Genomic DNA, 12,280 nt, shown 5'->3' on the forward strand with positions numbered 1-12,280 from the left:
CCACAAACCCAGGACTTGGAGGTTCTTCTGAATTTCTAATATGAATTATCTGTGCCTCTATTTGACACTTACCTTATTTTGCATGTGTTTCTATCACTTTTTAGCTTCCCTGGTGGCTCAGATGGTAAAGAATCTGCCTGCAATGAAGGAGAACAGGGTTAGATCCCCGGGTTGGGAAGATCCTCTGGAAAAGGGAATGGCAACCCACTCCAGTATACTAGCCTAGAGAATTCCATGGACAGAGGAGCCTGGTGGGCTACAGTCCATGGGGTCACGAAGAGTCAGATACGACTGAGCAACTAACATGTTCACTTTCACACTATTGCTTTTCACATCTGTATACTTCACTTCCCTGACTTGAAAGCTCCTTAAAAATGAGGACACATATACTATATCTCCTTGTAATTCCATAATGCCTCACAGAAACTGTTGACCATGGATAGTGACCATAAATACTTTTTAATTGAGAGACATTCAAAATCAATGAGCAAAATAGCCAACAATGATTCACAAAGCAACTGCTTTCTGTTCCATTCAGGACTATGCTGTAAATTAGTTTATAAATGAGTAAGATGCAACATTTGCCTTTAAAGAGCTTAGTTTAGTAAACAAAAAGTACACATCAAAAACGAGTAATGCAGGAGTCTTGCTGTTGTTCAGTTGCTAAGTCATCTCCGACTCTGCAACCCCATGGACAATAGCCTGCCAGGTTCCTCTGTCCAGAGGATTCTCCAAGCAAAGATACTGGAGTGGGTTGCCATTTCCTCCTTGAGGGGATATCTCTGACCCAGGGATCAAACCCAGTGTCTTTTATGTCTCCTGCATTGGCAAGCAGGTTGTTTACCACTAGCACCACCTGGAAAGCCCAGAGTTGGCTCTAATTATGTCCACTGAGCCAGAGATGTTATCTAACCATCTCATTCTCTACCACCCCATTCTCCTCCTGCCTCCAATCTTTCCCAGCATCAGGGTCTTTTCCAATGAGTCGGTTCTTTGCATCAGGTGGCCAAAGTACTGGAGCTTCAGCTTCAGCATCAGTCATTCCAGTGAAGGAGCCTAAGCAGTATATAATCAAGTAGAGCAATATAATAAAGGTTAGGTATTACAGCCTACTAAGGACAATAGGAGATCACTGTGAATAGCGGCCCTAAGAGAGGGAAACAGTGAGGAGCCGGGATCTGAATGGAGATTGAGATCTTGGGAAGGATGTAGATGAGAGGAGAGGATTAGAAAGGGCAGTGCCACCTAGGGGAAAGTGTGGGTAATACAGCAAGGGAGGAAGAGACCTATCTTCACAGTCTGCCTTTGCTACCTTGTAGCTCAGTCGGTAAAGAATCTGCCTGCAGTGCAGGAGACCCAGGTTCGATCCCTGGGTTGGGAAGATCCTCTGGTGAAGGAGATGGCAACCCACTCCAGTATCCTTGCCCGGAACATCTCATGGACAGAGAAGCCTGGTGGGCTGCAGTCGCAGAGTCGGGCACGACTGAGCAACTAACACACACTTACTTTGCTACCTGGCAGCAATCAATTTCCTCGGGTGTGGTTTCAACTGGCTTTAAGCGGTTGCCTAGGATTCAGATGGGTTTCCCTGGTGGCTCAGACGATAAAGCGTCTGCCTGCAATGCGGCAGACCCGGGTTCGATTCCAGGGTCGGGAAGATCCCCTGGAGAAAGAAATGGCAATCCACTCCAGCACTCTTGCCTGGAAAATCCCATGGACGGAGGAGCCTGATAGGCTACAGTCCATCGGGTCGCAAAGAGTCGGACACGACTGAGCAACTTCACTTTCGCTTTAGGATTCAGAGCAACTATAGAAGTGAAAATCTATGCCATATCTACTGCTAGACAGAGTCAATCACACCATGTAGAGTCACAGGTCCTGATTTTTTAAAAATAATCAAAGTGCACTGTCATGTGTAAAGCAGGTAGCTAGTGGGAACCTACTGTATACAGCAGGGAGCTCAGTTCGGTGCTCTGTGATGATCTAGATGGGGGTGGGAGGGAGGCCCAAAAGGGAGGGGATATCTGTACAGATATAGCTGGTTCACTTAAATTTACAGCGGAAACTAACAACGTTGTAAAGCTACTATACCCCAGTGAAAAAGAAGGATGCTATTGAAGAAATCCCACACAAGAAAGAAATCACCCACAGATAACAACTGGGGTTGTCCCCAGACCACCTCAGAGTAGGAAAAACAGCGTTTCTATGGGTCACAGTTATACATTACCCATGGGCACCAAAGGTGTTGGTTCCTGACAACGTGTACACTCATATCAAGCACAATTAGAGCAGTGAGTGACCTTACTGAAAATTCGTGAACTGCATTTCCAAGAAACCAAGGACTGATGGCGAAGAGTGTTTTCTTTTGCAGAAAATCTTTTTCTTCTACACCTTTAATCTAATACCGCTGTAAAAAGGAAAGCCTTTTTTTTTATTGAAGTATAGTTGATTTACAATATTGTGTTAGTTTCAGGTGTACAACAAAGTGATTCCATTATATTTTTTTCAGATTACTTTCCATTATAGGCTGTTACAAGATATTGAATATTTTTCCCTGTGCCATACAGTAAAGCCTTGTTGCTTATCTGTTTTATGTGTAGTAGTTTGTACCTGTTAATTCCATACTTATAATTTATCCCTGGCCCCAATTCCTTTCCACTTTGGTAACTGTAAGTGTGTTTTCTGTCTATGAGTCTGTTTCTGTTTTGGATATAGATTCATTTGTATTATATTTTAGGTTCCACATGAAAGTGATATCATGTAATATTTGTCTTTCTCTGTCTGACTGACTGTACTTAGTTTGATATTCTCTAGGTCTATCTATGTTGCTGAGAATGGTAATATATCATTCTATTTTATTATATATATAATATATTATGGGAACAATATATAATACATATATATATTTGATGGGAACTTGGGTTGTTTCTATGCCTTGGCTATTATGAATAGTGTTACTGTGAACATTGGGGTGCATGTATCTTTCCAATTTAGAGTTTTCATCTTTTCTGAATATATGCCCAAGAGAGGGATTGCTGGATCATATGGTAGCTCATTTTCTAGTTTTTTTAAGGACGCTCCATACTGTTTTCTATACTGGCTGCACTAGTTTACATCCCCACCAACAGTGTAGGAGGGTTCCCTTTCCTATGAGACAAAGTATCTTTTATTTTGCTTTTGGATTGTCCTTCCCTAATGAGGTTGATATCTTTAACATGTGCTTCTAATATGTGTTTCATTCTGTAAAGTATTTCAGATACCATACAGCATCCTCTTACTAAAAACCTTACAAGCTGCAAAGCCTTGCTGTTTGGTTTTAATCAGTTCATGGAATTATACACATTAAACCACAGAATGTTCTTATCTGATACTGTGATTCACACTGAACATCCATGTGAAGATTGGCTTGAACCTTTTTAAGGGACATACTTTTATTAACTAAATAGACACATAAAACAAAGACATATGGTTTCAGCCTTCTAAAATTCCAAAGGCATTCAATAAAATCTCAGAGAATAGGTATTAGCAGAGCTGTTTTGGTACAAGGCAAATTGTGTTACTTATCTTAAGGAAATAAACTAAATAGGTAAGGAAATTCTTTTAGACAGAGGCTCAGGATGTGTTAGGTTGCACCATATGCAATATGGCAATATTTGACCTTTGTATGTGGTTCACAAGGCTTCCCAGGTGGCTCAGATGGTAAAGAATCTGCCTACAGTGCAGGAGATCCAGGTTCGATCCCTGGTTTGGGGAGATCCCCTGGAGAAGGGAATGGCTACCCACTCCAGTATTCTTGCCTGGACTATTCTACTAGTGTATCTAGCCCTCTCGACACACTGAACCTCATCTTGAAAATAGAGCTAGAAATCTCTTGGCAATCTTAAGACCTTGATTTACTACATTTTCTCAAGACCCCAACTTTGTCACTAGTCATATATGATGTCAGCCTCTGTGGTCCATTTCATCTGCAAAATTGATGGTAAGGTGGGTGGACAGTTGACTAAATGATCTCTTAGAACCTTCCCAACTTAAATTTGTGTATCTCTAAAGCATCCAGATATTGAATCTATTTTCTACTGGCTAACTACAGATGCACCTGGCAATAATGCCCAAACAATCTTCTGCGAGTTCTCACCTTCCCAAGGTACTTCTCTCCCATGGGTTGCATAACCATCAGAAGACCCTGCCAAGAGGCTCTAGCTCCCTGTGAGGTTCAATATGTTAGGACCTCACCATCTGTTTATATGTTCTCATAAGTTAGTGAACAAAGTCTCTCTATGATTCTTCTTTCATTTTCCTTAATTTATTATTCTTGAGAATTAAGAATCAACAAAGGTTAGAGAATCCCACCTCCTTATCACCGTCTGTTGTCTCAGTGATGGCTAATAGTGATAAGAGGCCCCCACGGTCACCTAGGCAGGAGGTTTCTTGAGGGGAAAAGGGAAAAATGAAATGGGGGTTGGGAGGGGTGAAGGAGGAAGGAGGTCCGAATCCCTGCAGCTGCTTGGCATTCGAACTGAGTGTGCAGAGAAGAAGGGAGATCCTTATCAGATCTCCGATCCAGGTTTGTTGTTTTGTGGAAAGAGGGAGATAAATGAAAGTGCACTTGGGGATGAAGAGAAGGCAGCAACACTGTTCCCTGGAGCATGTATTTGCTTAGTAATTGTCCTGATGAGTTCTCTGCCTCTTCCGAAATGAATATGTGGCCATCCAGATTTAACAAAGCACACCTCCTGAAACTGACTTATATACAACAGACCTGCGCACACGTGTATAGAATGGACCTATCTCTGTCCATTTTGTCTGTTTCCGTTTCCTCCTTATCTGTCCTGTCTCTCCCTCCTACCTTGCGGGATCTCAATTCCTTCTGCCTTTCTTTCTTTCTTTAGCTCCCTTCCCCTCACTTCTTATCTAACCTGCAGTAATTTGCCTTTTATGTCCTCTGTAATAAGAAATATGCACCTCAGAGTTCTGTTTCCATCGAATTTGTGAGAGTCCCTACCAACATTGATTCTACAGGAGTAGAATATAATAATAACAATATATAATAATAACAATTATTCAGGTGAAACGAAGCATTCAGAGGAAATTCAGGAAATGAGAGATACTAATCTTGAGCTGTTTGTTTCAGCCTACAAGGAAAAAATGAAGGAACTGTCCATGCTGTCCCTGATCTGCTCTTGCTTCTACCCGGAACCTCGCAACATCAACATCTACACTTACGATGGTGAGTTGCCTACAAAATGCCCCTGCTGGCTGGACCAGCTTAAAAAGCTTGGATGTGGTTGTTTCTCTCTCACAGCTCCTCATATAATGAAATCAATATTTTGTAGATCTTACTATTGACTTGCCGGATCTAGCTAATGGGTCTTATTGATTGCTATTTGCTGAAAACAATATGAGTTTGATGCTAATAACAGCACATTAATGTCTCTTAAGAAAGATGGCTGAGCTGTTATTAGCCATCTTATCCAGCATATCAATATCCACAATATGTTCGAAGCTTCTCTTTGCAAATAACATAATACACTAAGCTATAATTAGAGAAGATCACTGTTTGCAAGAAAATGCTTTATAGTTAGAAAACTTGGGAAAGAAAATCAGCCACCAACAGTTTATGCTTTAATGTAGTCTTTATGAGGGTTTCTCAGGTGGCGCTAGCGCCAATACGGGAGACATAAAAGACGTGGGTTTGATTCCTGGGTTGGGAAGATCCCCTGGAGAAGGACATGGCAACTCACTCCAGTATTATTGCTTGGAGTATTATTGCTCCTCTGTCCACGGAAATCCTGTGGACAGAGGAGCCTTGTAGTCTATAGTCCATGGCATTGCAAAGAGTCGGACACGACAGAAACAATTTAGTACCTGAGGTCTTTATAAAATCCCCATATTTTCTGTATGCATCTCAACAACCTAATACGTTCCAATAATAAAACTGACTTATGACTGAAGTCCAGATAAAGAGGGTTTTAAATGAAAATCCTGAATGATTGGCATAGCTATGAACCTTATTTTGCAGTGAAAACCTTTTGGTAGTCTGATGACCATCCTGGTTCTACCACTATCTGCCTGACCTTGGGCAGGTAACTCAGATTCTTTGAGCCTTTTTTAACTCTAGTATCTTCCTACCAGTGTTTTTGTGGAGTGTTTTAAATGGTTTAATGCGAGTTTGTGGCATTTAAATGGTTTCATGTTTAGCACAGAGCCTGTCCTCTTGCAAGCATTCAGAATGGTAGCTGTCATTATCAACAATACCATCTTCACTTGATGTGATGTATATGTGTTCAGAGCAGTCATGTCCCACTCTTTGCGACCCCATGGACCATAGCCCGTCAGCCTCCTCTGTCCATGGGATTTCCCAGGCAAGAGTACTGGAGTGGGCTGCCGTGTCCTTCTCCAGAGGATCTTCCTGACCCAGGGATCAAACCCACGTCTCTTGCATCTCCTGCATTAGCAGACAAATTATTTACCACCAACCCCACCCGAGAAGCCCAACTTCACTTAATTCTGTCCATTTATCAAAATGTTTGGTGCTGTTACATGTGTAGTAAAAATGAGGGATGTTTGGCTACCTGTTTGGCTCATGACAATTTTTTCTTTTCCGTGTATGTAAGGAAATACATTACAGGTAAGGCGAAGGGATCTATGACAGTTAACTGCTTCTATGCCTTTAAAATATTCCAGGACTCAAAGGAGCTTTTCTTCCAAACTGATTCTATCATGGCATAAGCATCATGAATATGAATTAACTGTTTCACAAGGGAATGCCTTTCATGCAAAAAAGTTTCAGTTTCCAACCAAAATTCTCATTAGCAGGCAGGCCCATGCTGACTTTGTATAAGTCCATGCAGTCAGCAAATACACTGGACTGCTCTTCTGAGGCACTAATGTGTCACCATGTGTTGTGGCTGGGGCTTCAGTGATGACTGTGGCTCAGGAAGGTGCCAATGACAAGTACGGCTAAGGCCTCTTCCAGGCACTCATGGCCTTGGAGAGAACTACAGCACACAGATAGCCAGTGAGTGGAGCACAGTGCGGATGAGACAGAGGTTATACACATTTACTGGTAGGACGCAGAAGAGTGATGGTGTCTGCCTGCTTAGGGGTTGGAGAGGGGAAATGAAAATCAGAAGTTGTATATAAGCTGAGTCTTAGAAGTCAGAAAGACAGTTCACCATAGCTCCTGTACTATTTCCTTAAAGAATTGGTAGAGAATTTCAAATTCCCAAAGTCTTTAACCTTGCCTTGTGTTTCTGTACTGGATAATATTTATTGTAGACAACATTATAACAAGCATTTACTGTAGACCAACATTATGCTAAGAATTAATAATAAGAAGAATTGTTTAAATTTGTAAAGGTGCTTTACATTTAGTATCCTTTATAAATCTTTTTGGAACATGTTCACAATTTAATTTTTTTAACCACTATATTGAAGTAACATATGAAAGGCTACACATATTTAATGTGTGTAATTTGACTGATTTGGACAAGTATCCTTTATCTTTTAATTTCACCATGGTCTTGTGAGAAAGGTGCTTTTCATCTGCATCTTTTATATGAGGAAAAGAGAACTTAAAGAAGTGAATTCATCTTCCCAGTATCCCACGCCTAGTAAGAATGACTAGTTGCGTTCTGATAGAGCAATATAAATTGGCCTTGTTGAAGAGGATTCCTGGGTTTCATCTTGGCTGAAAGTGAAAATGAAAGTGTTAGTCGCTCAGTCATGTCTGACTCTTTGCGATCCCATGGACTATAGCCTGCCAGGCTCCTCTGTCCATGGGACTCTCTAGGCAAGAGTACTGGAGTGGACTGCCATTCCCTTCTCCAGAGGATATTCCTGACCCAGGGATCGCTATATGGATGCAAATTCAGGCAGTTCTGATTTTGGAGTCTCTAACTCTATCCATTTAAAATTCCATCAGTTTATCAGACAAGTGATTTTTGTTTGCCGCTGTTCTCTTAAAATCCTTTTCCGTAAGTTTTCGTATTTTTTATAGAATTGTACTTAAAGTATAAGTACAATTTTGGATGCCTGCACAAAGATTTTGAATATGTTTATAATTGTGAAAAAACCCACATCATTTTTAATATACTTATTGAACTGACTTTGTCTGTATGAGCGACTTCCCAGGTGGTGCTTGTGGTAAAGACATGCCTGCCAATGCAGAGAGAGGCAGGTTCAATCCCTGGGTCGCGTAGACCCCCTGGAGAAGGAAATGGCAGCCCACTCCAGTACTCTTGCCTGGAGAATCCCTCGGACAGAGGAGCCTGGTGGGCTACAGCCCATGGGGTCACAAAGAGACATGATTAGCAACCAAGCGTACACATATGATCTGTTAACATTCATAGGATCTAAATAAGTTCAGTTCCTGTTCACCTGGGGTCGCTGTAGACCACAACCTCAAAATACACTAATCGGATTGCTGAAAGAATTTAATGGAAGCTAATAGTCACATCAAGAGAAGGGATATTTCTTCTTTGCTCTGCTCTAGTCAGAACTTGCCTGGAAACCTGGCCAGCTTGGTTGCCACAGTTTTCAAGGGACATTAATAAATTAGGAAGCCCTGTGAAGTTAGGGAGTGATGTAGCAGTAAGGATCTAAAAACAGTGTCATTTGGGGGCACTGAGAATGTTTTAACCTGGGGAAAAAGTTGAAATGGAAGATCATAACTATTTTCAAATACTTGAAAGATGGTGATGCTCAACAGAGACTAGCCTAAATCTGGGTGGGTCCAGAGGACAGAACAAGAAACAGGGGGCTGAAATGAGAGGGATGCAGTCTGGGGATGAAAATCAGAACACTCATCTAAAAAAGAGATAGAGAGTTGTCTAATTAGCTTTTTAACATCAGTACATTTCACTAAGCTATAAGATGTGTAATTGCATTAATGTCCTAGCAGATGCTAGCTGTCACTCTATTTTATTTTATAAATTATATTTTTATATTTTGAATCATATTATGCATTTATTTTCAGGTTTTTTTCCCATTGAATTATTATGCAATTATGCAGTTATTGAATGTAAATATTGTTCAAAAGTACAGAGTGTATAAATTAGATAACCACCACAATGCCTCTTCCCCCCGGCTCCTGTCTACAGCTGGGGAATGATAAAGGCATTCCAAGTAGCAGCAAAGTTCAAGCAAAGGCATTACCATGGGACTCTGCCTTACTGTCTTCATTAGAGTGTAAGCACCTTGAAGACAGGGGCTCCCATGACAATGTCCTCCCCAGGGCTGACGTTATGATGCTTGATGGCTCAGATCAACAGCCACACTGAAGGGCAAAATAGGAACCAGTAGGAAACCCTGCACATTAGCCTTGAATGGGTTGAATATTGTGTTGGCCAAAATGTTTGTTTGGGATTTTCAGTAACATTGTACAGAAAACCGCAAACAAACTTTTTAGCCAACCCAGTATTTCCAACCATTCAGGGAGCTCTATTGGTTTTAACCCAGCTCCTTCCTGTGATTCCCAACCATAGGATTAGGTGTGAGAACTGGAGAACTTTGCTATTTTCCTCATTAATGAGTTTCCAACTATGTTTCCAAATGTTTCCAACTAAGGTGATTTCCAAAAAAATAAATAAACCTTAATCAGAGCTACTTGATTTTCATATGAGGCTCGTGTTTATTCAAAAGGAAAATAAAGTTTAGTTTAAAACTGAGTCAGGCTAACTTTTTTCTGGGCATGCCTACCATGCTTTAACTCCCTATGGACAGTGTTGAATTTCCTAACACTGTAAGTATTTAATCAGTTAAAATAGATCCTTAAATATACTAAAGAAAGAGATCTTATATGTGTAAAACAAGGTAGAGCAAATGATCACATGTAGCATTTTATTCATCTTCATCAGAATGACAAGGCCACTTTTAGCTGCCAGAGTGCAAATTATTTAAGTAAATGCATGCCTGTATTCTGTATGCTTAACCTTCTCAAATATTCATCTCTCAGATATGGAAGTGAAGCAAATCAACAAGCGTGCCTCTGGCCAGGCTTTTGAGCTGATCTTAAAACCACCATCTCCCATCTCAGAAGCTCCACGAACTTTAGCTTCTCCCAAGAAGAAAGACCTGTCCCTGGAGGAGATCCAGAAAAAACTGGAGGCTGCAGAGGAAAGAAGAAAGGTAACTTTTCCATAGGTTTTTTGTTTGTTTTTTAAATTATGAAAGTATAATAACACATTTATAGGAGACTTGGGAAATAGAGGGCTTCCCTGGTGGCTTAGGCAGTTAAGAATCTGCCTGCAATGCAGGAGACCCAGGTTCAATCCCTGGGTCAAGAAGATCCCCTGGAGAAGGGCATGGTTGCCCCACTCCAGTATTCTTGCCTGGGAAGTCTCATGGACAGAAGAGCCTGGAGGTTTATAGGCTGCTGGATCACAAAGTATTGGACATGACTGAGTGGACTAACACTTATTTAACACTGGAAAATACAGAACAAAGTTGCATATAGTTCTGCTATCTATTACAGTTACTTTTTAAGTGGATAAATTAAGATTTTAGTTGGAGCTTCAATATCCATAGGTTTTTAAATTCTGCTCTCCCTTCTTAAACTTCTCTCTCTGCTGCTCTTTCCCTTCCCTGCCCCCTCGTCTTACACACACACACACACACACACACACACACACTTCTAGCAGAAGTTCCAAAAGACAGTGATGCCTGAACCTGCAGCATTCCAACACATGTAGGTCTTCTAGACATAGATCCAGACTGCTGCTGCTGCTACTGCTAAGTCACTTCAATCGTGTCCAACTCTGTGTGACCCCATAGATGGCAGCCCACCAGGCTCCCCCGTCCCTGGGATTCTCCAGGCAAGAACACTGGAGTGGGTTGCCACTAGTTCAAGCAAAATCTGCTGCTTTGAGGGTAGTTAAAAGCAAAGGTCTCAGACACTGAATTTCAATGCTTTAGTGCCCTTTCCTTATCTTGGGTCCCTTTTGATAAAAGTCTCCCTGCCTTAGCCTATCCTCACTGTCAGGAAAGCACAGCCTTAGATAAGGCGCCTCCAGGGGTTGCATGGGGCGAGGGGCCAAAGTGTTGAGTCCTCCTTTACAGAGTCTGCGTCATGGATGGTTTTCCTCAGAACCAAAAAGCACCAGATAACCCCGCTGAGATGCTTCCTGCCCAGAAATGCTGTTCATCCCCGGGGCTTGCCCCTGTCCCCTAGGCTTCAGTCCCTGTCCTTAAAGTTGGTTAATCCAAGATCAGTATGCTCTCTGGAATCTATGAGTATCTTCCTGTACTCATATCTAAGCCTTGATGGCATTTTTTCTCTTTTTTCCATTGGTGTTTATTTGTATCCAAGAGCTTTATCTTACAGAACTAAATCTTTAATTTTCCACAATCGGCTGAATAAAAAAAAAAAAAAAAGCCAAGGGTATTAAAAATGGAAGACATTCAGAAACCCCAAGGACTACGTACATAGAGACAGAAATTATGCTTGAATATGGGTGTACCAGTTTTGTGATTATGGAAGTCCATCCCATCAAGATGCTCTTGATTAATTCAAATGAAATTACTATGTTGTACTTTTCACTGACTTTATCATGGGACGTTTTTAGAACCATGTCACTAAGAATATGCTGCATGCATGCTCTTAGGATGTGACTGGGAATGGCATTTATAATAATTTTAAATTTCATTTAGATGCTTGTAAAAAGTCAGCCAATAAATTAAACACTTCTGTGTTGTATACCTACAAAGAAAATGAAGATAGCGCTTTTCCTAAAAATTCTCTAACAGGGAGTGCAGAGCAAACCCAAATGTGTGTGTGTGTTTGTGTGCTTATATATACCTACATATTCACACAATCACACAAATACACACACTTACCTGTGCGTGTGTGCTAAGTCGCTCAGTTGTATCCGACCCTTTGAGACTCTATGGACTGTAGCCCTCCAGGCTCTTCTGTCCATGGAGTTCTCCAGTCAGGAGTACTGGGGTGGGTTGCCATATATCATCAAATAACAAGAGTTAAAGATTGTAAATCCTAGATTAAATTTTCTGAACCCAAAACTACTTTTTGTCTTAACCTTTATAGTTGGAAAGTCTTCCTATATTGTGTCAATCCTGATCACAATTTCAGTTTTTACTCATGAAGTTCTCTTAACATCCAATGAGTATTTCTTTAGATATCATTTATCGTATTTGGCCAATTGCTGTTGTTATACAGTTGGATTTCAAAAGGAGGAAACTAAGTGACTAACCCAAAATATATATACAGGAAGTTGTTTTAGAAAAATTTATGACATTTTGCTGTCATTTATAACTTTGTTCT

The 12,280-nt window shown here is 40.9% G+C and overlaps 1 protein-coding gene across 1 annotated transcript in view; it reads left to right on the forward strand.

Annotated features, from left to right (window-relative positions):
- STMN2 (stathmin 2) overlaps positions 1–12,280 on the forward strand; it is a 58,968-nt gene that overhangs the window by 24,142 nt on the left and 22,546 nt on the right. Inside the window, exons 2-3 of the mRNA XM_004011755.5 lie at positions 5,132–5,227; positions 9,956–10,128. Coding sequence (XP_004011804.1) covers positions 5,132–5,227; positions 9,956–10,128 — 269 coding nt within the window. The remainder of the gene's footprint in view (positions 1–5,131; positions 5,228–9,955; positions 10,129–12,280) is intronic.

This window comes from Ovis aries, chromosome 9, assembly GCF_016772045.2.
Source record: "Ovis aries strain OAR_USU_Benz2616 breed Rambouillet chromosome 9, ARS-UI_Ramb_v3.0, whole genome shotgun sequence".
NCBI classification, from domain to species: Eukaryota; Metazoa; Chordata; class Mammalia; order Artiodactyla; family Bovidae; genus Ovis; species Ovis aries.